Source organism: Eublepharis macularius, chromosome 1, assembly GCF_028583425.1.
Source record: "Eublepharis macularius isolate TG4126 chromosome 1, MPM_Emac_v1.0, whole genome shotgun sequence".
NCBI lineage: Eukaryota > Metazoa > Chordata > Lepidosauria > Squamata > Eublepharidae > Eublepharis > Eublepharis macularius.
Window position 1 is genome coordinate 224,945,769 of NC_072790.1, and position 26,643 is coordinate 224,972,411.

General features: G+C 46.3%; 1 protein-coding gene across 1 annotated transcript; it reads right to left on the reverse strand.

Moving 5' to 3' along the window:
• Positions 1 to 219: 219 nt before the first annotated feature.
• GTF3C2 (general transcription factor IIIC subunit 2) lies at positions 220 to 19,624 on the reverse strand (the record flags this gene model as incomplete). The annotated part of the gene is made up of 19 exons (XM_054972812.1): positions 220 to 1,047; positions 1,329 to 1,436; positions 1,970 to 2,113; positions 3,350 to 3,478; positions 3,599 to 3,686; positions 4,919 to 5,080; positions 5,422 to 5,566; positions 5,656 to 5,785; positions 6,083 to 6,114; positions 8,076 to 8,193; positions 8,382 to 8,493; positions 9,078 to 9,305; positions 10,825 to 10,926; positions 11,530 to 11,607; positions 12,755 to 12,849; positions 13,068 to 13,347; positions 14,929 to 15,307; positions 17,756 to 18,162; positions 19,584 to 19,624. Coding segments are annotated over 19 exons (2,994 nt in total), but the record flags the coding sequence as incomplete, so codon positions are not given.
• Positions 19,625 to 26,643: the final 7,019 nt, after the last annotated feature.

Here is a 26,643-nt window from a genome sequence, read left to right on the forward strand (position 1 = left end):
AGACCGAAGGGAAAAAGGCGAATTTGTCTCCAACCCTGACCCAAACAATAGATGTTGTTGCATTCCTCCCACAGATCACAGTCAAGGCACAGAGGCCAAGGAGGGCAATTTCTCAAGTGGTGGCAGAGAGATCGCTGCCATACCTCATATCTGGGAAGAGAGAGGAAGCCTCCTTCCTATCTGCAGAGAGACAGACACCCTTTAAAAACCAAAATCCACTTTACTAACAGTTAAAACAAGAAAACAGCTCAATGTGAGCAAGGATGTGGCCCCAAAGAGGCTGCTGGGGGTGGGGGGACTACAAGCTGGCTCCTCCTGGTGTGATACTCAGAGCTACTCTGGGCCTTTGGAAAGTGGCAAGCTTCCCTGCCAACCTATCCTCATCACTGGCAGGCTCAAGCAGGGAGAGGGGACACAGAGCACTATTCTGCTGGGCCAGCCAAAGGGAGATGGAAACCCCCTTCCTTCATAGCCTGGCACCTCGCATCCAAAAGACAGCCTGGCCTCCAGCTAGGGATAACACAACCCTCAGACTGGTGGAGAGGCCCTGCTAAGGATGGGCCTTAGGACCTGCCCAGAGTTCATGGGGCAAACCCTGCTGGCTGCTGGAGGACTTGCAGCAGTCAGAGTGGCTGTCTGAGCCGCCTCCCCTTGTGCTTCTCTCTAGCCTGTCCATTCTCGAGTTGGCTGACCCACAGAGTTCAAGCCAGGATACAGCCAGCTGCTAATGTTCTGCAGATACCATCATGGCTCCAGATATATCACAGGATGCCTGAATCACTTGGTGATGTGTGCTGATGCCAAAAACGATTGTGGGGTCCCAGGTGCTGCTCAGCTGACGGCAGTGTACACCCCAGCTGGACTGCCTCCAGGGCCATCGGCCTGGCCCTCTGTATGGAACATGGAGCTGAATTGGGCCTGGCACTCAAGAAAGAGTTTGTGGCTTGGGGGTGAAGCCAATGCGCGAAGGCAATGCACACGCACGATGCCAGACTGGCCCCCGGACACCAGCCAGCTGTGACAGTCGAGGTTGGGGCTGAAGCGAACCTGCCAAAGAGAGGACATCAATGAGGGACAGGCAAAAAGAAGGAAGGGAAGAATGGGGTGGGTGGGTGGGGAGTGAGCACTACTGCATCCTTCATCCCAACCCCTTAATGCCAGTCATCTCCACTACAGGACTGCAACGGGTTGACGCCAGCCACAAGCATTGGCAAAGATCCACAGATTCTTGAGGCAGAAACGCTTCTGTGACAGCCAAATATACAATGGGATGCCTAAGGCTGCCCCCCTCCCACCAAGCCTCGCTGTAGCCCCTTTCTTGCCCTTACCTTGTGTACTGCTTCCAGCTGCAATCGGCCTAGGCTGTCCCCTTCTTTTACTTCTTGCACTGGTGTTTGCTTCCGGGTCTTTCTCCTAAAGAAGCCCTTAAAGCTCCTCTAATTTGGGGGAGAGAAGGGAGAGCTGAGGAGAAGGGGAATCAGCCTCAACAGAAAGCGCAGCCAGGCCTAGTAGTTGCCAGGCTCTCCAGGCAGCAGCAAGAGAAAGAAAAGGATAACACTCTCTGCAGTGGCAGGGCCCCAGCACAGATCCCGTGACTCCTGCTGTCAAGACTGTGATTGATGGGCCTGGCTGAAATGAGTCTTATCAGCCAGAAACATGCTGTGGAATGGGAAGGACCAAAGAATGGGGGAGAGAGGCAGGAACAGTTGGAAAACACTGATAGGACTTCTGCCCTTTGGGGTCTAGGGAAGGAGGGAAGATGACCATCACCACATGTCTCTGCCGCCATGACCATCTGCCCATCAAACAGAAGAGCTAAGCCTCTTTCCCCAAAAGGGCAACTCTCCACCCCAAGATCTAACAGGCAAAAGGCAGGCTGAGAGACTGAAGGGGGCTCACATGACTTCCCACCTCTCACTAACCCATTTCCACCCCGTGAGGCAGAACCCTGCTTCTTCCAAGCCCTCACCAAGTCAGTATCCTGAAAGCGGATGTAGTTCCGGGCCACTGACTCACTGTACGTTCTGCCCTCCACAGGGGGCTTCTCACCAGCTTCCGTCCTTGCATCGGTGCTGACTGGGCCACAGGGCAGTAGGTCTGCTTTGTAGATAGGCTACAAGGGGAAATTCAGAGATTGGTTAAGGGCAAGGAGGAGAGAATTCCCTTGCTGTGATCCTGCCATCAGACATACCATACCTCATCAATACTATTACGCTCTCATTAGAGATAACAGAATGTCTCAAGGTGATGGCTTCCCCTGGCTGCCCGCTGAAGGAGTGGCTCAAGCAAGCAAGCCAAGCCCTAAGCTACAAGAGAAGGAATTACGTCAGCCTCTCCTCCTGCAACAGCTGGCCAAATATTCCTTTGCAGTCCCAAGGACCTAGATAAGCAAGGCATCAACATTTCTAGGGCCCTCTGTAACAAAGTCCACCCCCATCCCACTTGCCCTGAATACTGTGGAAAAAGCTTCACAAGTACTAAGATCTGGGGAGCGGGGAGAGAGTGGTAGGTCAAACCACAGTAACAAAACTTCTCAGATTCTTCACTTAATTTCCCTCCACCCCAGATTCAGGGAGAAACTATTCCAAAATTGTACCTTGTTAAGAGTTAGTAAACTTTTTCTGGAGTGATTTACAAAGTGTTCAGTCAGTTTGGTTAAATGGTTAAGAGCGTGGGACTCTTATCTGGAGAACCAGGATTGATTCCCCACTCCTCCACTTGAAGCCAGCTGGGCGACCTTGGGTCAGTCACAGCTCTCTCAGCCCCACCCACCTCACAGCACAATTGCTGTTGTGGGGATAATAATGACATACTTTGTAAACTGCTCTGAGTGGGTGTTAAGTCGAATATTATTATTATTATTCTAATTGCTAATTCTAATTGAAAGTGAAGGTAGTGGTTACTGAGTAATCAGTGTGGAATGCAGGAGCTTCAAAACAGAATATTTTCTACCTTTTCTTCCTTTGTAAAAAGGATGCGGTTTGGGCCAAAAGCCCCTGTCTTTACTAGGTGGAGGAAGGTGAAGCTAGCCTGAGAAAAATCAGACCCTCTAATTTGCAAGACATTTTGGGGAAGGGATTACATTTTCCTAACAGCTGCCATGGAGACAGGAAAGAGCAGCCACAGTAACTGGGTCAATGGAATACTTGAGGAGAGGAATACTTCTGGATTGGAATGAAGATGACTATGCCCTCCTTCAGTCATCAACCAATCAAGAATGCTATCTCTCTGGTATAGGCAAGGGTTCTCTTCTCCCCCTTATAGTACTGTGATTGGACAATACTATTGGTGAATGCCCTCAATACCATCAGGATGCAACTTTCCCAAGTGAAATAGCAGCAACACCTACAAATCGGCGTTCAGAGGGGCGTTTAACATTGTGTGGGTTGATTGACAGGTCAGGCATCATCGCAGCCACCAGCTCCCCTGTGGAGTCTCCAGCAGCGATAGAGTTCAGCCAATCAGATCCAGAGATGCTCTGCAAAAATAGAGTCTAGAGTCAAGCACAGAGCATGGCTCCTGCCCTACCAGGCTAGGCTGTGGAAAAGCCTCCACTGAATGCTGCCTCATTTCTGACCTTAGCAGTTGTGGAACTTACCCATACAGTGCCTTTGCGAGGGGCCACAAAATAGGCCCGGAAGCCCAAATAGCCAGCATCCAGGTAGTGGATCCCACAGAGGCCATACCTGCAATGCAAGAGGAGTACAGGAGTATAACACACCCACTCTGTTGTACAACGGGCCTGGACCCTGCATGCTCATATTCTGCTGCTATTCACCCACCAAACAATCCAGCATCATAACTATTTTTGATCCAGAACAGCTTCTACTAACCTGTTGACCACTCTACAGACCTAAAACTAGAAATGTAGTAGGAAGAGCAACAAACATATAGGGACTTCAGTTTCCAGGAAGTCCAAATACTAGAAAACTCTGGTTTCAATAATAGATTCCTATGCTAGAAATCTTCAAGGAGATGCTGAATCAAACACCACGATATCCAGCTCACTGGACTTGCTGGCTCTACTTAAACAAGAGCTAGCTGTATCTTTTCCAGTGTGAAACTTCACAAGCGAGAAAGCTTAATAGTGCACAGTACATGAGACCTGAACATTCAGAGGCGAATAGGAAAATCTTATTTTCAAATCCTATCCTCTGATCTGGTCAGAAAAGCTTCAGTCTCAGCTGAGAGCACATTCTTATAACTAGTACCATTTTAAACAAACCTCTATAATGTGTGTGCGTGCGCGCGCGCACTTTATATATAAAATTTACTTTAACCTTCAAGAGGAATTTCCTGAATTGCTAAACTAGAATTTCTTAAACTAGACCTGTAGCAGATAGTGAAAAGTCTGATGCTGCTCCCTGGAACTAGTCTCTGAAGCAAGTACTCCAAAGAAACCTAAGAACATGCAAAATATGGGAGGGACTGTAGGCTGGGGTACAGCACTCCTAAAGAAAACCTGATTAGGGGACAAGCTTACGTGTGTATGCATGTTTGTGTGCATGCACACTTGTTCTCAAACCATTTACAGTAGATTTAAATTGCCACTAAATTCAAAGAGTGCTGTTATTTATAGCATCAGAAAGTTGTTAATCTCAACAGGCAAGCACCAGCGCATAAAACATTTGCCCTCTGAAACAAATGTGGTAAGAACTACATATAGCAATTTTACCATGTTAAGAAAGTGTGCAAATCAGGCTTCTGTGCCCTATTGTGGAGCTATTGACACAACCTCACTGGAGATTTCTGGATCCCCACCATGTATCACAACAAAAATGATAAATCCAATTTTCTGTGATTGGGGTTAGTCCCCAAAAGGACACCTTTTCAGCCATGAGGCTAATAACAACTGTGTATGCTTCAAAGCAAGCTTCTGCGCCTGTCCCAAAATACACGCGTACATACACATACTCACGAGGCATAGCAGTTGTCCTGTGCAACTGTGATCCCACTGTAAGGCAGCAGCCAGGCAATTTCTGTGCTCAAGAAACGCTTGATGCTGTTGATGGGCTCATGCAGCCGGCGCAGGTCCCAAAATTTGATCTTGCGGTCATTCCCTGCTGTCACCATGAAATTGCTAGAACCAAAACAGATCACTCCACTGATACTCCAGCTCCTTTTCAAAGGCAAGGGCACCTCCTTCCAGCAATGGTATGGGGAAAGGGATTGAGGATAAGATATGCTCATATTGGATGAGAAGAAGCAGAGGCTCCAAGACAGATCACACTCAGTAACTGGGGGTCCGGAAGCATATCTCTGTAGGCAGTCTACTGCCAACTACTACTGCTTGGCTTCTTCTGCCATAGCCACGTTGAGTGTAGCCCACCACTGGGAGCTTGCCATCAAGGGAAAACAGGTCTCACCAATCTCTTTTTTTCCATGTCTATATGCATGCATGAACACACACACAACACACACCTGTTTGCCTTGCACCACTGGATGTTTCGCACGGCATGATCGTGGGCAAGGAAGCAGTGAAATGGGTACAGTTTGAGGGAGCCATCAGGCAGGCGGACTCGCTGCAGCAAGGACTTGTTGGAGAGGTTCCACAGAGCCACAGTTCCTGGGAAGAGGAGACTGTAAGCATGGGGCCAGGACAGCAAACAGAAGGAAGCCCCCCTCAGCCCCCTCTCCAGGGCCTTCCCTTCTCACCATCATAGAAGCCGGCTGCCAAGTGATGGTGAGGCTTGGTGGGCATCCATGCCAAGCTGAAACACTGCCCACATTCGGAGGGGCTCCCTGCCTGGATGGATCCCACTTGCAAGGTGGCCACACACTGCACCTGAAGCAAAAAAGATACAGCCATCATCAACATAAAGATGGCCTCTTTTTTTTGGAGGAGAGGTGCTGAAGAACCAGTACTATCTTTCCAGAGTAAGTCTTACTAATACTAGAGGTATAACAAAAAAGCATCCCGGCAGACTGAACTTAACTGGCTAACAATGGACTGTCCCTCTTGCTGACCACTGCCTTTCTCAAATAACTGGAAAGTTGAAAGATGCAGCACAGAACCCATGCCTCCACAAGGGAGCCTGCAGATGGGGCCATGTTAGGTCTAGATGTAGATGGAGTGACATACCTTGCAGATAGCATGCCGTGGGGATGGCCCATCTAGGAGAGGAGGAGAAAGGAGGTCAGACAATGAGCAACCTCATCAAGATCCAGTGGAAACTTTCACCCTTTCTTGCCACTGAAACCTGGGGCTGTTGAGGGAGCCCTGCTCCAGTCTAAGCACTCCCTTACACTGCATTCCAGAAGCTAAATAGGATTATCCACCACCTAGCCCAGCCCAAATTTTGGCCACAAGACAATTCTCCCGTCTACCATCTGCCTACCTCGAGTTATCACCAGTTCAGGAAGTTCAAGCTGTAACTTCTCTTATTGGTATGCCACAAGGACTGCTACCTTCCCTGAACAAGTCCAAGAAAGCTAGCATTGGAGGGACACCCAGAAGAAACTTTGTGGAAACAGCCCTGCTTGGCAAATTTCTCTTAGTCACAAGCAGAAACACAGTACACTCAGAGTTGCCAGCTCCCTGTCCCTGAGAGAAGCAACTCAACAGGAATTTTGTAGCCACACAGGTTATTTTTGCTGCAACTCAAGTGTCTCTGCTACTCAGCCCAATGTAGGGAAGCTGCCCAACCTCCACTGGGTCCCGTGGCCAAGGTCTTGCAACAAGCTTCATGGCTTAACCAAGAGTGGAACCTTTCCAAACCAAGGCATGGATAACTGCTACCAGCCACCCTCCACATCACAATAAGGCAATCCTCAAAGAGAGGAACAGGACAACCACTTTCGAGGAGGGCACAACCCCCCTCCCATGCCAGATGTAACACAGATAACTTAAACATAAGTGGTAGGAAGGGAGTATCAAGCTCAACCAAATGAAAGGCTGCAGACTAGGTTAAAGGTAGGAGGGAGAGTTGAGAGATTTGGCCCCCTAAATTCCATTCACTTTTCAATCACCCAGCCATCTGTCCATCTGGGGCTTTGTCAGTCTCTGGCAAAAGTGGAAGGACTGGGAGGTAATTCAACATTACGCATGTGTGCTCCCCCTCCCACCCAATGCGGCACAGGAGGAGGTGGGGAGAGACTAAGAGCTTGATCTGGGCTCCCTGGAGACTGTCTATTTTCACCACAGAGATCAAGGTTGAGTGCTCACAAGTGCCCCCCCCCAGCCATCATCATCATCAATCATTCTTACAGACAGATATAATTACAAGCATCATTAGCCGATATAGCTGGCTGAGCAGGAGAGGGAAGGGGAAGGGAGCAAGAGAGGAAAGAAGACATTTACTGGCGGAATTCACAGACAGTTCTCTACCTAGCAGGGAGGAATGGGAAGACTTTCTTTCAGAATGGCAGAGAACTGCCTTGAAGAGTCCAGCCTGCACAGATGCAAAAATGTTCTCAGCTCGGGGAAGGGTTAACTTTGGGAGAAAGTTTGTTGGGTTGGAGAGGGGGGAAGAGAGGGAAACTAGGAATGCCTTAGCTTTCCCTATCCCTTTATGGGGAGGCCATGACTGTACTACGACAGCCTCTTGAATCCTGCAAGAAATGTCTGCATAATGGAACATCTCAGCACCCCTGAGCTTGGGATGAAGCAGTGGGGAGTGGAGGAGGGAGCTAGTGCTGAACCTACTGTTTGCTGTGGTCCTGACTTGTAATCCAGACTAGCACATGACTCACTCTTCAAGATATGGGTAAAAGGTCTCCACTGACTGACACTAGAACAGGCTCCCTTCAAGCAAAGAGCAGTGGCTGCTTCTCATTAACACCATTTAGTTTGGAGAATTCAACTGGCCTCCTCACCTTAAGTTGTCGGGTGGGAGAGCCTTCTCCTCTGCCCTAGAATGCACCCCCAAATGCTGCTTGGTGCATTCAGTGTGTGTGTATGGGGATTTCTCCATAAAAGTTAGTGGGGAGAGAGAGACACCCCAGATAACCATGAAGGGTCATGCTCAGAGGCAATGAGCCACTGGGGGGGGGGGCGGTGTAACTTGGTTTGTTTTGACAGATACTAGGTCCAGCTTGCCTGCTGCTTTCCCAACAGATGTTACAGCTCTTCCTACCTGTTACCTGGGCTCTCCTGTATGCATGCAAGTCCTGGCCATGCGGAAGGCTGTACACCAGCACCTTGCCATCAGAGAAAGCCACAGCCAGCAGTCCCAGCCGGCTCATTTGGAAAGACTGCAAGGGGCAGAGGGAACCAAAGATAATGAGCGTCCTCTCAAGAGGCTTCCCTGACAATTCCCAAGACCAGGAGACACTGCGAGGACATGCAGGTTGCTTGTTTCACATCCCCAAATTTTCACAGAAAAAGAAAAAAGTGTTTTCCAATCTACCTCTCTGCCAAGACGACCAACTAAAGCTCTTACCTTGTGTCGGGAGGCAGGGAGCTCCCAACCTCCACTTGGGCAGAACTTCATATCCCAAATGCAGCCATGGCTAGTGGCAATGGCATAAGCCAGTACTGGCTTGGTAGTAGACCTTGAGGAAAGAAGGGATATAACAGACTCTAAGAGAAACCTTGTTCATCTACCTATTATCCCTCACCACCACCATCCCGGCCATGGCATAGACTCAGCCATGCCATTTGGTACCCAATGCAGTGAACAAAAAGTCCCAGAAAAAGCCTGTTTCTAAGCTGTCTGCTGAGGTCTCCAAAAAAAGGAAGTCTGGGACGGGATTTCATTGGCTGAGAAACTTCTCACTCCTGCCTGTCCCTTCACACTTGTCTCTCCCTTTACACAGCCTGCCACTCCTTGCATCCCCAGTGCAATATTTTTTGCAAAGCTAGAGACAGGATCTAGCCTAGCACAGAGTATCTGCAATGAGCAATGCTTGTGCATCCCTCAGTCCCAAGAAGGAAAACCCTTTCTGTCTGTGGCTGTTCCAGCCAAAAGGTCTCTTGTGGGACTGACATGCCCGTAACATTCCCCAGAGTTGGAACCTTAACCATAAGGCAGCAAAAAACAAATATGATGCTTTATATGACTCCTCTGGAACCCAGGGCAGCCTGGAAAATGAACAACATGCCCCACATCAGCCTCCTTTCCCCGCCCCCAACTCACCCTGTGTCTTGTAGAATGGGTCCTAGCTCCCAGAGCTGAAGCAGAGCTGGCCCTGTATGAATTCCCACCAAACTGTGTCGATCATCCATGCCTTGGTTGCAGGAGATGGCCACATACTGGGATGCCATGGAGCCTTCAGGAGTTGGACACCACTCCATGGCCCAGATGGGTCCTCCAACGAAGAAAGTCATGTCTAGGCGTTCCTCATGAGGCTGCAAGGCATTAAACCTACAAGGCAGGAAAGGAGGGGCACAGCTTATTGGCTGAGCATCTGCTTTCCATGTAGAAAAGTCCCAAATTCAGTCCCTGACATTTCCAAAGGATCTCAAGTATCAGAAGTGGACAAAGACCTCTCTGCCGCAGGTCTCTGAGAACAGATGCAAGTCACAGCAGACATGTAAAACAGGGGAAGCTGGACTGGGGACATAGCAAACTCATGGGAGCACACTGCCGAGCATAGCAGGAGGCCAAACTTTCAGAAATCCTGAACCAAAAGGCTTGGAGAGATGGTATTATTGAATGAGCAAAAGTTGTGTTCATCCAAGACAGGGTATATGGAGCTGTTAATAGTCTCCTTGGTATTCAAGTCTTGGCGTGCTTACTGCTTTCCCAATTGGATTCAAACTCCTATATGCTTTCACCCAGGCCTCAGCTGCAAACAGGCTGCTTCCAGACTTTGCCCCATTTGTTGCCTGGCCTGACTCCAAAGCCCTCCAAGGTTTATAAGAAATGTTAGCATGTGGATCATTGCCTCTAAAAGGTCAATACCCATAAGACTAAGCAGTTCTCCCTAGTCCTTTACCCTTAGTAACATTTGATGTCTAGCTATTTATAGTACCAGCTAAAGAGGATTATTAAAGAGAACCCCAAACCATTTCTAGCCTGTACTTGTACTCCAAAGCATAATGCTGCCATTTTAACCATTTGGGATCAGCTGCCTATGTGGGGGTATGCACACTCTTTCACCACCAAAACATCTACATCTTAGGTGACTGACAAGTTCATTCCCTCAGTCTACCCCTAAAACTCAGTATCTCCTTTATGGTCTGACCACGTGTCCCTAACTACATCTTGAAAAATACTCGTGTCCGATTCTCTCCAGTTCATCACAGTTCCTTCCCACAAAAGCCAGCAAACATCACTTGTTCCACATTTGATCAGATCTCTGGTACAGAGTGAGTACCTGAGAGTCAGTTTGGTGTAATGGTTAGAGCGCAGGACTCTAATCTGGAGAACTGGGTTTGACTCCCCACTCCTCCACTTGAAGCCAGCTGGATGACCTTGGGTCAGTCACAGCTTCCCAGAGCTCTCTCAGCCCACCCATCTCACAGGGTGATTGTTGTGGGGATAATGGTAACATACTTTGTAAACCGCTCTGAGTGGGTGTCAAGTCATCCTGAAGGGTGGTATATAAACCAAATGTTGTTGTTATTATTATCTTGAAATGTGTTTCTAGCCCTCATTCTTTCAACAGGAAAAATAGTCTTCGAACTCAGTGTCTCAGTGAGTTCCAAGCCAGTGAGTCTCAGTGAAAAGGGCCGACTATAAATGACATAAATAAATAAAATAAATAAATAAACACTGTGGGCACAATCTTGCCTTTCTGTATATCTTGAATCATAAATATATACACCAACTTAGATACACATAATTTGTACTGATCCATATATATATATATATATTTTGCCAAAAAACTCTAGAGCACATTACACCACTGCCCCATTTTCCCATCCAAACTCCAGCATACCTGTTAATCCGGTAGAGAACGCTGCTGTCTTCTTGCAGACCTTCCCGCTTGATGGAGAAGAGTGGAGATTTGGTTTCCCCAGGGAGGAATTCATTCACTTCACTTTTGGAGACGGAGCAGAACAGAGTGGAAAAGTCACTTCTATGGAACCTTTGAAGATGACCCTCCTCCCCTCGAGAAACGGAACAGCTTCCTCCCCCTCCAAACAGACTGCCAGTTTCCTTGATCCATGCAATGGTGCAGCCTGTTCCGATGAGGATTCATAGCTCTGAGAGTGAAGTGCAAAATCTTTTGCCACAAACGCCACAGAGCACACCCCTCCCTAATCACTGCCCTTAACCTTCCTCCTTCTCCCACCAGTCAAGATGTCCCTTTGACCCATCAGAACAGCCAGTGGCACGTGCCTCTTTCCTCACCTGCATGCCGCTCCCTATAAAGAGCCAATGTAGTGCAATGGTTAGACTAAGACTGAAGAGACCCAGATTCAAATCTCCACTCTGACATGAAGCTCGCAAGGTGACCTTGGGCCAGTCACTCTCTTTCAGCCCAACCTACCTCATGGGGTTGCTGTGAGGATAAAACGGAGGAGGGGAGGCCTATGCACGCTGCCCTGAGCTCCTTGGAGGAAGGGAGGGATAAAATGGGATTGATCAATAAGATACGAGAGATCTCTAGTTCAGTTTCTCTGCCACCGACACCACTCACCTCTCTGACAAAAAGACCCACTTCCGAGCTGAGGGAACCCACTCTGGAAACTCCCAGTGAGAGTGAACTTGTTCACGCCTGGAGGAGAAGCAAACACAACTACACAATCAGCAGAGATGCAACCAGATGAAAGACGGAATGTTGGCCACTCAGAGTTCTGTTACTCTCCAGGTTTGCAGAAAAATCCAGGTTTAAACAAAAATGGAAATTTGGGGATAAACTTTCCGCCAGTGTCTAACGTTAGGAGGTGTTTTGGATTGCCTAGCATCCCCAAATGGTGCTTAAACCATTGAAGAGGGAGCAGTAGAAATGGGGGTGGGGGGGAGGACCCAAAGGCAGAGGGAGAAGATTCTGCTCCTCCTAGACTCACACAATTAAGAGTAAAGTTTTAAATGCCAGCTATAAATAATACACTGTATGTTCTTAAAACAATAAAATAAATTGAAAGGTAAGTACTTAAAGTATTTTCCCCTACATTTCAGTTTTTTGCCATGGCTTTAGAATGCCAGATTTAAATCTCTAGCCCTCACACAATGTGCCCTCCATATGACCTGATGACCTTGCCTGTTTTTTTATTTAAAATATTTATTGCCTGCTCTGTAATGAGCCATATAAAATGATACAAAACTCACACAAGTCTAAAAACTCAAAGAACACAGGAGACAAAAAATAATGGGGGGAGGCAGGGGATGTGGTTCAATGAATAAGAGAAGATTCTGGAAAGCTGCTGCCAATCAAAATGGACAGCACTGAGTTGGATGAAACAAAGGTTTGACTCAGGAAAGAGGCAGCATCCTATGACTTGTAATTTTCTACTTATGCAAGCCACTCAGCCCCAAGTTTCCAAGGCCATCTGAAAGTAAACAGTGATGGAGTCAAGTGGTCCTCCCCCGCCAAGTCTTTCATATGTACAGGCACCAGGTCTCTCCACAGCTTCCAACCTAACGTCTGTAAGATCTCGTGAGCTCTGGGACTCCATCCTTTGAGCTAACAACTGTAGCATTCCCTAGTAGTTCAGGCCCTAGCACTCTCACTATCATAACAGGATTTTGATGGGCATCAGGAGTCACCCCTCTCTCAGTCCCTTGGGCAACACTCTGATTCCTCCTCTTCACCTAAGTGGCAGCAGCATCCACTCTATCCTGGTCAGACCTACAGCCACTTCCCAGTTCCCAGCCCACTTATTGAGAAAACCAGGAGAGAAATGCACAAGCCCCATACTCACACGTGATGGGTGACCCTGAGAGATTGCCAGACAGGAGCCATGATGGAGTTGTGCAAGCCATTGGAGGCAAATCCTCGGCACTGAGCCTTGGATCGCTAGGGAAAAGAAATCGCCATGTAAACTGTCTGCAGGATCCTGGAACCTATCCTCTCAAGCTCACAAGAAAATAACATCATCCAACTAATCCTCCCAAGAAAGCTGGACTCTGTCTGTATTTGAGATCCCCACCCCCACCTCCAGCCTTCTTGTCTTATCTTCAGAAATAATAGGCAGGAGAGGCCCTGAACATAAGAGTACTGCAGTGCTGGGTTACCACAGCTCCTCGTGGGCTGTGCTCCAGCTCAGACTCGGATGCCTCACTCAGCAACAGCTCACTCTCCTCCTCTTCCTCCTCCTCTGCCTGCACAAGCCCTTCTTCCGGGGGGACAAAGTCTGCATCTTCATCGTTCTCCAGCTTCTGCTCATGTGGCTTCCGACCTCGTCGCTTCTTGCTGGGCTCCTCGGGCCTAAGTGGGCTCTCTGAGGTCCCATGAGTGGGAGGCTGATATGCAGATGTCAACTCCTCAGCCAGTTCCTGCAGGTACAGAAGGGCTCTGGGAACATACAAGGACACAAGCTAAGCTACAGAGTACAGAATCACACTCCTCACCTTCCAGGGCCTGCTGGGAAACAGCATGATGCACTGTCAGAACACTGTGCATGAATTCAGTGTCCCAAGGAAGAGAGCAGTGTGGGACCAAAGGCAGCTGCCACCATCCTACCTAGAGCTGTCAATTCTAGGGTGAAAAATTCCTAGAGATTTGAGGGTGGATCCTGGGAAGGGTGGGGGTTCAGGTAACAGAGGAAGTTCAGGAGGGTATAATGCCATAAAGTCCACACTCCAAAACACAGCCATTTCTCCAGGGAACTGCTCTTTGTTGTCTGGAGATCAGTTGGAATTTTGGGAGATCTGCAGGCCCCACCTGGAGGCTGCCAACAAGAATGCTACCTCTCCCACCTGCTAACGATACCTTCACACAAACACCACCAGGCGGTGGTCAGTTGGTCCTGCAGAGTCAGCAATCCTCCCCCTCAGTCCCAAAACACACATGAAGTTCAATGTCCAGAGCTGAAAGCTATTTTTTTGTAGCAGCTGTGTGAGTCCCTGATTTGCATCATGACTGGAACGCAGGGTGTGTGCACAAGTTAAGCAATTTTCCTCATGCCATCTTCTTGATCTGAAACAGCCCCAGTGGAGTAGTATTTGAGCCTATGAAGAAATGCCTTCCATTCTAGTGATAAAGGATTTGGAGGGCAGGTGTAATTATTTTTAAATAACCTCGTAAGTGCCATTTGGAGAAAGGGTTTCCCATTCTCACTGATACTAGCTGGTCTTTGATGCAATACAGGAGGACCCTTTGCAGCTATTGCTTACCCATATTCAAATACAGGCAGATCAAGTGAATAAGTGCTAAAATTCAGTAGCTGACAATTCTAGCAAAAAGGCTGTTGCACAAAACTACAGTCTCATTGAGAAGGGGCCAAGAGGAGCTTGGGCACAAGAGAAAAAGAGGACAGCAGCATTCTTCAAATGAGCACACACAAAGCATTCTTGACCCACATGGAGTCTCCTAACTGCTCCCAAGCTCAACCTTTTGAGAAGGTATCCAGGGCCGGCGCCACCATTGAGGCGGTGAGGCAGGTGCCGCGGTGCTGGAGGGGGCACTGGCCCTGGGTGGGGGCGGAGGCGCGCACCACAGAGCTGGTGTGCCTGGCCCATGGCTGCTACAGCTGGCCAGCCCTGCGCTGCCGCTGCCACTGGCTAGGAGCAGCAGCTGTGGGCCAGGCATGGCAGGCGGCCAGGGCGGTGTGCCGAGCGCGAGCAGCCTCTGCGCGCCACCCTAGCCACCCACCGGCCAATGGCCCCCGGCTTTGCTGCATGATGACATCATCACTGGATGACGTCATCAGGCAGTCCAGGGGTGCGTGTGCGCACTGCGCGCGTGCACTGCGCGCACATGGGGATCGCCACGGGTGCCAGAAACCCTGCCACCGGCGGTGAAGGTATCTTAAACTCCACTTCCTCTAGTCACTAACAAGGGAGCCCCTTCTTCAATCTACTAAATAACTATGCAAGCTCTCTAAATCCACTCACTCCTTCTATTCAAACAAAGGCCTTAAATCCTTTTCCTTACACTTTAGCAGCCCGGCGCTTTGGGCGCCCCCCAGGAGTGACATCCAGGCAGTCAGGGCTCTCATCACTGGCCAGTGACTTCTGCTGGTGAAGAGGTTCTGATGACTGGCACTCCAGTCCCTGAGACAGCTTCAGTAGGAGCAGCTCTGCCTTGGACTTGCGCCCTCGCTTCTTCGGCACTTTCACAGGCAGGGAAGGTCCATTCTCCGAAGGCCCAGGGACCTCGCCTTGAACTCTGGGCTCCTGAGGAGCAGGGCCTCTGCAAACCTCTGCTCTCTGTTTGGGCTTCCGGCCACGGGTAGGTTTCTGTATCAGTGGCAGAGGTGGTGATACATCTTCAGGATAAGCAATGGCCATGGCTGTTGATGCATGGAACTCACCTGTTTGGAGAGAAAGGACCAGATTTACTCAGATGCTGACCACATGTGAGGTCAACTGGAGACAGAAAGGACTGTGCTGGGCGAAGCTCACAATCCCACCGCCTACATTCTTGACCATTCAGCCTCAATTGCCCATGTAAAAAGCCATCTCCAGCCATCTCACTACTGAGTCCAGAAGTTGCATCTAGTTTATCCTGGACTGCTCAGCTACTCCACCCCCCACTTTAGTTCCTAACTCATGATGTCATAATAGGAATCTTGAAGGATCGACAGATATGAGAATGTAACCAGTACAACAATTTCACTACCCCGAAACCACAAAGTCTCTGCAGAAATCCTGAGTGACATCTTTTAAAAAAGGGGGTAGGATCTGTCCTTTCATCAGCAAACTATACCAAATAGTCCAGCCATCTCTTTCTGCACAATACATTTCTAATCAGACACACTTCCCTCCAAAATCTCCCCTCTTTTTCAGGGCTTGTCCTGTACAGGCTTGAGCACAATTAGAAATGGCTGATGAACTGGGCTCTGAGATAGTACAGAGAATACAACAAGAATGAGGGACTCAACAGGATTTACAATTGAAAAAAAAGGTTAAATACTTAGGAGTAATACTGACAAATAAAAATATGATGTATGGAATGAAATTAAAGACCTAGAAAGATGGGAGAAATTACAACTTTCATTGTTAGGTAGAATTTCTGTTATTAAAATGAATGTTTTGCCAAGATTGGTGTTTTTGTTTCAGACAATCCCAATTTTAAGCTCTGATAAGCACTCTTATGGCAAAGAGATATAATGAAGTTTATATGGCAAAGAAAAAAAACACGTATTAAACAAAAGCTTTTGCAAGATGCAAAGGAAAGAGGTGGATTGGGGCTGCCAGATTTAAAACTATATTATGCAGCTGCTTGTTTAGTTTGGTTATAGGACTGGATAAAATTAAGGAATAGGAGACTCCTGGAATTAGAAGGACATGATTTAAGATATGGGTGGCATGGATACCTGTGGTACAATAAGATTAAAGTAAATGCAGATTTTAAGAACCATATCATACGTCAAGCCCTGATACAAATTTGGATTAAGTTCAAGGGCAAGAATAACAATAAAAATACCATTATGGCTTTCACCAAGTGAGGTGTTATTTAGAAGGGAAACAGTGTATAAAGATAGGTGGTTAACATACTATGATCTATGTAATTTCTCACAAGAGGAGACAAAAATGCATTCTAGAGAGGAATTGAAAGAGAAAGGCTTTGACTGTCAGTGGTTTGCATATATGCAACTATCAGAAAGGTTTAAAAATGATCTTAACATGCATGGTATGGAGGAAACTACTAGTACATTTGAAAAAGAGCTATGTAAAAAAGAAGATCACTTAATATCTAGAATGTATAAATTTATGCTAAAAGTGGAATTAGAAGAAGAACAAGTGAAGGACTGTATGGTTAAATGGGCTAAAAACTTTGGATATAATATCCATATGGAGCAATGGGAGAAAATGTGGAATTATGGTCTAAAATGTACATTATGTTATAACTTGAAAGAAAACTTCTATAAAATGATGTATAGGTGGTACATGACCCCACAAATACTAGCGAAGATGTATAAGAGAAGATCAAACAAATGTTGGAAGTGCCAAAGAAATTAGGGTTCCTTCTACCATATGCGGTGGTCCTGCCCGGTTACTAAAGAGTATTGGAAACAAATACATCTAATAATGAAAAAAATATTAAAGACCAATCTGCAACTAAAGCCAGAGATGTGTCTATTGAGTTTAGTGAATATTTCAATAGAAAATGAATTTGGAATTTTTATTAGATACATGACAATGTCTGCAAGAATAAGTTATGCACAATACTGGAAATCGAATAAATTGCCAGCAGTAGATGATGGGCTAATAAAGATGTTAGAGATTGCGGAAATGACAAAATTTACGGAACTGCTGAGGGATAAAACGACAGCAAATTTTGTGAAGATCTGGAAACATTTCATGGACTTTCTGTACATAAAAGAGAAGTCAGAACTAGTGATCTGTGGATTTGAAAATTAGGGTTATAAGGTTGGCAACAAATGATAGGCTGAAGTTTTATGTTTAGTTAAGATATGGGGATTACGGATGAGTTATTAAGTAAAAAGAATCTGTAAAATGTTTAAATGGTATGTCTCCCTCTATGTTCTTGTTTATTTGTTTGTTTGTATGTTTTTGTCTCTCAATGTGAACCGTTGCTTGTCATTTGCGGTAATAAAATAAAATTAAAAAAAGAGAGGATGAGGGACTCAGCCTGTAATATGCCCACTTTCTCTCTCATGTTCACTGATGCTAAAAACTGTTTGCATAGAGCAATTTCTTCTCTTCTTTGCATAGTGGGCAGATAATATGATTTTAGACCCTGGCCATGGCGGAAGAGAGGCTTATTAGAGACATAAAAAAACCAAGAAATATACCAAGGGCTTCCTGATGCTCTGTCTCTTCAGTTTGCTGCTTCTTAAGCTGCTTAGGGAGAGGCTCGCCTTCTGCTCCCTCCCATCCTCTCTTCTTGCAGCAGGGGCTCTGCTGCCCTGGCCACTTCTCCTGTAGACAACTTTCCATGTTGGGAGCAACAGCTGTGTCTGTCTCACTCAAACAAACTCCTGTTGAGGTCACCACATCCAAGGTTGTATCAATCTGCCCACCCCAGCAAGTGTCCTCTGAGCCAGTCTCCATGCTAACAGACAGGCTGGCACCTTCAACCACTTGGTCTATGGTTTCTCTGGCTATCCCCATGGCACAGCCTGATGAGGGGCAAGATTCCATGAAGGCACTGCAGCTGATCAGGCAGATGCTACTCCTCCCATTGTGCTCTAGACTCTGCCTGAAAGAAAGAGATGGAAATGAAGGAACATACAAACAAGAAAAATCATGGGAAGACTTCAGATTAAGTCAGCAATTATAGAAAAGACAACATTTAGGGTTCAAGTCTAAGAATAATGCAAAGCTGGAAACAAGAACAAAGGGGACTAAACACAATTTTTCCAGGTTAGGTAGGAAAATAAATAGGCACACACAGGCACACATACTTTTTTGCTACCTGTAGGAATTTGCCAGGCTTTGAACAATCTGCTGCTTCAGTGTACAATACCCTAAGGCAGACACTCTTAAGCACAGCATCTTTGTGCTACTTTCTCAGCAGAATGCTGCAATATTAGTGCTGCAGATTATTCTGGAGGAAGGTTAATATGGGTTTGGACTACTTGATCCTACTGTCTCCTTTACCACTGTGTCATTTCTAGTTATTAAGAGCGGTCCAAAGGATAGAGGGGAGTTCTTCTTGCCCTACACTGTGTGGTTGCAACCAATTCATTCAGCTTCAGATCTCTGGTTGTAAAAGGGGCATAACAGTTATTCTTCCCTCCCATGGGGCTGTGGGGCTAAGGAAAAAAACCAAAAACTTGTACAAATGAAAATTTCTATAGAAAGAATGACAATAAAGTTATACAGCATTGATGTATTACTCTTAGCAATCCTGTAACATTTCTGTAGGATATTATCCCACTGTATGGATGAAAGGACTCATGGCTATTGGCAGCGGCTTGACTAAGGCTGTGCAAGAAAATAATGGCAGAACGGAAATTTGACCCAGGTACTTCCAATTAAACTACAGGTAAAAAGTAACTGAGGTGGGGGATGGAGATGAGGAATGCATTTAGTTATCTGCCATTCAATAAAAAAAATAGCTTGACATTGACATAGCACTTTCAGGGTTCAAAACACTTGACGCAAATTATTCCAGTAACACTTCTTGTACCCAGTAAGATAGATCAGTAATACCCTTGAAAAAATATTGAAAAAAGAGAGCATCCTGACATTTCTGGAAATGTATGGACCCTACCACCACCAATCCCCACAACATGTCTAGGAACGGAGCTGCACTAGTACCCAGAACTGTTTCAGACCAGCCCAAGCTTACAGCTTCTGATAAGATGTGCCGTTTTAAACGGGCAGCATAGGATTAGTTTACTCTAGCTTCGGTCCCGTTATATTTATCCTGCAACCACTGCGGTGCCCCGATGGTGTAACCTTTAGAATGCTGGGCTAGAGCCACCACTGATTCAAATCCTCTCTCCTTAGGAGATCTGGGCCACTCACTCTCCGCCTTAACCTACTTCACACGGCTGTGGTGAGGATAATTAAATGGGGTGGGGGGAGGTTTAGTACTATGTAAGATGCACTCCTTCAGAACTCGGGATAATAATGTGACAGACATCGCCCAAAGGTGACTGACGCCTTTGTAACCTGGACGGCGGACGCCACCGGCCCAGTCCGGGAGATTCAGATCAGTCCCTCCGAAGCTCTTTCCCAGTTGCGGCCTTCTGCTGGGGCCACACAGGTTAGCTCGGCCGAGAGCAACACCGAAGACTTCTCCCCCTCCCACCGGGAAAAGGAAAGGCCCGCAGGGCCGACCGGTCGCCGCTCTCACCTCCAACCACCTTTTCTTCACAGAAACCGGTCAGGGGAGGAGGGGGGCGGAGCCATCAAGATGGCGGCCGTTACGGGCTCGCGGGGATGACGCAAGAGACCCCGACGCCTTTGAGAGCGAGCGCGCGCTGGCTTTCTGAGAGTGACGCTACGGTCGCGCGGCCCAGCCGGCCTGTGGACAAGCGGCATGCAAATTAATGTGCCGCGGAGCATTGTGGGAGCAAATGGAGCTGCAGGGATACGGCTGCCCACAGCCGAGTAGCGGCATCCGCATGATTCGAGAAGAGCTCCAATCATCCACTTTTAGCAATGCGCCCTTACTTCTTCTACCAGAGTAGTCGCCTCAGAAACGGCCGCAAACCATGCCCTTAATACTACCCAGTAGGTAATAAAAGAATACGTTACTATTGTCGGAGAAAGACGAGTCATGTTTTCATTGTTTACTGATTTTTTATTGACAATAATACTAGTTTAGGAAACTTACTTTTTTTTAAAACTACCCAAAGTTCATTCTGCTGGCTCACTCCATCACCCTTTTTATTCCTTTGTATCTTCTCATCGCTCAAGCTCTTGCCTATAACCCATACAACCCACCTAAAACCCACAATCAATCTAGTACTTCACACCCATTTTGCAATAATCTTCCTTACTACAGCCACCAATCTCCCAAATACTTCCTTCTGAAAACAGACTTAGTAACCAACCTAGCAGATAGTTTCACATCTGTTCATCTGTAAATTGTAATACAAGCCTCTCTAAAATGTTCAAAGTCTAGTTGGTCTTTAAGGTGCTGCTGGACCCAAATACTTCTCTTTTAAACAAGCTACAAGTATTTATTATTTATTAGACTTCTATCCTGCTTGCCGCACAAGCAGGCTCAGGGCCGGTTACAACAATAAGGTTACATTAAAACTTCACTAAAACTGGAAAATTTCCGTAACACCACCCCCAGGCAGCGCCCTCTCAACCACCCCTGCCAGTAATACATGAAGGGTAGCGAAAAACGGGGGAAAGCAGGCCTTTCAATTCAGCTGTAACTCATATGGGAGGGTGGGAGGCGGATGACCATCTGGCCCCGACAAGAAGCCAGATTGGGAGGCTTTCCAGATGATTTCAGGACCTCAACTGTATGCCTGGTAGAATGTCTGTGTTGCAGGCCTGCTGGCATGATAGAAGATCCTGGCGGGCCTGTGTATCCTCTATAGAGAGTTCCACTAGGTCGGAGCCAGGACTGAAAAGGCCCTGGCTCTGGTTGAGGCCAGTCTAGCCTTCCTGGGGCCTGGGACCACCAGTAGATGTTTATTAGCTTATCTCAGCATTCTCTGGGGGCAGATATGGTGAGAGGCAGTCCCGTAGTTATGCCGGTCCCTGTCCGCAAAGGGCTTTAAAAGTCAAAACCAACACCTTGAATTTTATCTGGAACTCCACGGGGAGTCAGTACAGCTGCTGCAAGATGGGAGTAATATGCATCCTATATGGAACAGTTGATAATGACATGTGCCGCAGCATTCCGGACCCGTTGTGATTTCCGGGTCAAACCCAAGGGAAGTCCTGTGTAGACCAAGTTACAGTAATCCAATCTGCAGGTGACCATCCAGATCACTGTCAGGAGGTTGTGTAGATCATTGTCGGTAGGTCCTGGGTTGAAAGATAGGGGGCAAGCTGCCTGGCCTGCTGAAGATGGAGGAAAGCATACTGGGCCACTGCTGCAATCTGGGCCTCCATCGACAAGGAGGCATCCAGTATCATACTCAGACTCCTGACCGTCGAAGCAGGCGTAAGCGGTGCTCCATTGAAGGCCAAGAGGCCAGATCTCCAAATTCAATGGCCCATGATCCACCTACAGGACCTCCGTCTTCACAGGGTTCAACTTCCGTCGACTCTGCTTCACCCAACCAGACATGGCCTCCAAAGCTCTTACCAAGACAGAGCTGGGCCATCTGTCCATCAACAGATACAACTGGGTGTCATCCACATGCTGGTGACAACCCAGTCCAAAACTTTATACCAGCTGGGTGAGGGGGTGCATATAAAGGTTGAACAACAAAGGGGAGAGTATTGCCCCTTGCGGGATGCTGCACTCCAATTGGTGGTGCGACGATGTCTCTTCCCCAAGCGCCACCCTCTGTCCCTGACCGTGAAGAAAGGAGACAAGCCACTGTGAGGCTGTCCCTCATATCCCCACATTGGCGAGGCGGTGGTCAAAAGATCATAGTCGACCTGTACTTCATTGTATTGGAACAGGAATAATCATATTCAATGGGAAATGGAGAGAGCCCTGCTCTATTATTCTATTTCATTATTATGACCAATACCTATTTCGCTCTCTCTGCTCCATAAACGGGTTTTTTTTTAAAAAAAAAATCTAAGCCTGTATTACATTTTGTGACAGTGAACTTTCCAGTTCCCAAAGACCCATTAAAATGGTGGAAAGTAGCAATGACATGGAGGTGATGGGCACAGAAGCTGCCACCTGTCTACATGTGAATCGGGTTTCTTTGAACAAGCAGGCAAGATCACCAAGAAACTCCTGAACTCCAAGTTCATATAAGATCTCGCACTGCTTTGTCCCCCCCCTCCACTATCCTGACCTTGGCAGCATGTTCCAAAAGTCAATTTAACTGTCAGTTGTATGATTTTAGCACAGTACTATGCAGCCCAAAGCTACAACCAAGAACCCAGATAGTGCATCACTCAACTATAAATCTTAGATATTATTTCAACATAGAATGCATTTCACAACCTTTGTGCCAACTACCCCTTCCAGGGAAGGCAAAAAAAAGCATCTACACAATACACAACTGAGTTTTTGAATGCAGCTGTGCACCTTCAAAAGCAAGTCTGCAAGACAGAAGCCGCACTCCACAACCACAGCTTACTCCACTGTAAAAGGAAAAAGACCCCCACTACTTGTCCCAGACCAGCAAACACCTCCAAGATGCTTAAACTCTTCCAAGTCCTAGTTCCCAGTGTGTCTCTGGGCAAAACCACCATAATCTGCTCTCACTGCTTGCATTCAAAGGACCACAGTTCAGGCTTGAAGGAGAAATTATTTCTATCAGGATATTGAGGCAGTGTGGTGTAGTGGTTAGAGTATCGGACTAGGATCTGGGAGACCCAGGTTCAAATACCCACACTGCCATGGAAGCTTGCTGGGTAAGCTTGAGTCCGTCACACACTCTCAACCTAACTACCTGACAGGGTTGTTAGGAGCATTAAATGCAGGTGCGCAGAATTATGTAAGCTGCTTAAGTCTCCACTGGAGAGAAAAGTGGTGCAAAAAAGTAGTAAGTAAATAAATAATTGGAGGGGGGCTGTCTGTCCAAAATAGAGGCAATGGTGGTACAGGAATATGCCAGGCGTTGCTGTACCCTTGCTCCCTGGTATCTACAGGATCCTCCTTTTGGCCTGTCAGATTAGCCACGCCCCTCAGAAACACAGTCCCAACCACCCCCCCACCCCCCGCACAACTGAACCTGACTTTTCATTGTGACTTGCACAGCTTGCAAGAGACACTGGGTTACTATTAGTGAACATTTCTGCTAGATCACACAAGAACTCTTGGCTACCTCAAACTTGCTATAATAATGGGTTCAACTGAGTAGGCGTTGCCCAACTTGTCAGAGCAGCAGGATGCCATACTGGAGGTACCCCAAAATATAGAGCAACACGGTAATACTGCTATCAGACAAGAAAAAAATTCCCGTGTACTATAATGCCTCCACAATCAACAATAAAGCGTGTAATATTGTTTCCAGAATTATTTATTCACCAATATATAAGGGGTATATTAAACAACTTGTATTTCAAATTATCTCTCTTAGCACATTCAAGAACTGTACCACATATTGCACTCCCCCTCAACCTCAATCATATAGGCATTTCAGACGTCCTGTAATTATTCTATTAAAGTGTCACGTGCTCCAAGTGCTATAATTGTTACAATTAAAGTGCATTTACTGGTCAGGCATCCTATGACACTACTTTTCCTATACAGGGTTTAAATTGCCTTGTTCACAATTATAATATACAGTCACAATATAGGTGCAGTCCAAGAATGATTCCAGACACTGTGGGTGTCACAGCTCATGGGTAGACCTATGTCCTTCCAATATACGTTGTAAACTCTGTGACTGAGTTCTCTAACGGACGGTCCAGATCCTTGTAAGGTCCGTTTCCAAAGTTCTTTTTCAAAGAGCACAGTAGCTGGAAAAACATACATAGTCATAAAGAATCCCTGAGTATCTAATATTTACACTAATACATTCATGGTACAATATACTCACTCAGAGATTCTTGCAATTAACCTTCCATATCCCCTTCTAGTATTCCAATTACTTCCATCTGCATCTTGTTAGCTAGTAACCGTTTTATCCTCTGAATGTAATCCACGCCCCCATCATATAGTTATTCTCTCTTAAAGAGGTATTAGTCCCATAAGTAGTTATAAGAAACACGTATAGTCATTGGCTATATTCAAGCCATTAGGTATGAGAGTATTGAGTTTATATATCCAAAAGGTTTCTTTTTGGTGTAGTTCCCTAGTAGCAGTCATATATTCCCTCTTTCGAGTCTTGAACAGCACTGTAAATAACATCTCCATGTCACTATGTTTTCTCTCCAAATAATGTTGGACCAAGGGTGCCTCTAATACGTTATTCTTTATTCTGGACTGATGTTCACCAAGCCTTATTCTAATGGAACGTGTGGTACTTCCTACATATAATAGACCACATGGGCATTTCAAAACATACACTACCCCCTCAGTGCCGCAGTTAACAAATTCATTTGTAGTCCTTAATCCTGACTGTTCCAAATCTTCTGTAGTCATTATTAGGGAGCATTGTTTGCATCTCCCACATTTGTATACACCCCTCGGCAGTCCTATGTTCCTGGTGCCAATATCATAATTTAAATCCGAATGTATAATCTGATCTTTGATGTTCCGGGTCCTCCTGAAGGCTACCAGTGGGGGAGTCTCACAGCCTGGGATATCATTGACAAGCGGCCAGTATTTCAAGATTGCCCTGCGGATGGCATTTGCTTTCGCACTATAGTCAAGAACACCCACGATACGGTCTCTGGTCGTTCGTACCTTCGGTCTAAGTAATTCTTCTCTGGTCGTTTCGTCAGCACGTCGTCTTGCTTGTAATAACACCCTATCTGGGTAACCCCGTTGCTTCAAATGTTCTTGCAATATATTACTCTGGAGAACATAATCAGCAATACTAGTAGAATTTCTTTTAAGTCGCAGGAATTGTCCAAAGGGTAAGTTGGCCCTTAAATGTCCGGGATGAAAGGATCTATAATGGAGTAATGAATTTTTGTCTGTTTGTTTCCTAAAAGGTCTTACCGCCAGGGTCCCATCCTCCCCCTTGTACACTGTCACATCCAGATAATTCACAGACTCCCTACTTGTGCTCCAAGTGAACTTTATATTGGGATGTATACTGTTCATCCATTCCCCCAATTCTTGGATGTTGACATTTTCATTTGTCACTAGGAAGAGATCGTCAATAAAACGAACAAATATGATGATGTCCTTCCAGAATGGATTAGTTACAGGATTACAAAAATAGTCCCTTTCCAGCCGTCCCATAAATAGATTCGCTATACATGGTGCTGCAGAGCATCCCATCGCGACCCCTCGAAGCTGAATGAAAAATTGGTCTTCTACTCTAAAGTAGTTGTTTTCTAATATTATTTCCAAAAGTGATGTCAAAAAGAAAGTGGGTGGGCGCAAACACTCTCTTTGATCTAAAGTTTCCATTACCACTAGGCGTGCCTCTTCATGCGGAATATTAGTATACAGTGAGGCAACGTCCAGTGTTGCTAATATCGCCCCTGTTGGTAATTTGAAGCCTTCAAACTTCTTGACAAAGTCCCCCGTGTCCAGTAAAAAAGTCGGTAGTTTTCTTACAAAATCCTGGAGAAAAAAATCCAAGTATTTAGACAACGGTTCCAGGATAGAGTTGCTTCCCGATATAATTGGGCGACCCGGAGGGGGAAAACCTTCTTTATGGATTTTAGGCAATATATACATTACTGGTGTCCTGGGAGACAAATTAATTAAGCCTTTATGTTCCCGATCTGTAATATGTCCCAATGCTAAAGCTTCATCCACGGTTACCTTAATTAAAAAACCGATCTTCTTCACAGGATCATTGGGGATTGGTTTGTAGTCCAATTCATTATTCAATTGTCTCCTCACTTCCATCATATAATCTTTTTTATCCATCACCACTATTGCACCTCCCTTATCAGCCTCTTTTATTATGATGGAACGATCAGATCGCAAATCCTTTAAAGCCATCCTCTCCCCCTTCGGTAGATTGTTGTATCCAATACCTTCCCGGGCTTCTATATTGTCAATTTCCTTCAATAACATCTTCTCAAAAGTCTGGACACAGTGGTTATTGACAACGGGATTATATGAGGAGCGTGTGAAGATGCCTGTTTCCTTTCTCTTAAATGCTGTACCTCCAAAAACAATTTTCAATTTAATTTGTCTTATTAGTTTAAAGACGTCTATCCTAGTTTGGAAATCATTATACCTGGGAGTTGGCACAAACCCGAGGCCTTTATTTAAGGCCACTTTTTCTAAGTCCGAAAGAGTTCTGCTTGAGAGATTAACCACTAGGTCAGTTTCCCTTGTTGGTGTCAGGTCCGTCTCCCTCTGTTGTGCCGGCCCCCTCGTAAAAAACGGCCCCTGCCTTCATAATTATGTGTCTTATTACCCGGCCGTACTGACATAGATCTAGTAGACATGCCTTCTTCTAACGAGGTGTCGGTATCCTCTCCCTCTGTAGTCTCTAAATCCGAGAACTGAGTTAAGGGGTTTGACCAGGAGACCTTTTTTCTCTTAATATTTTCTTCA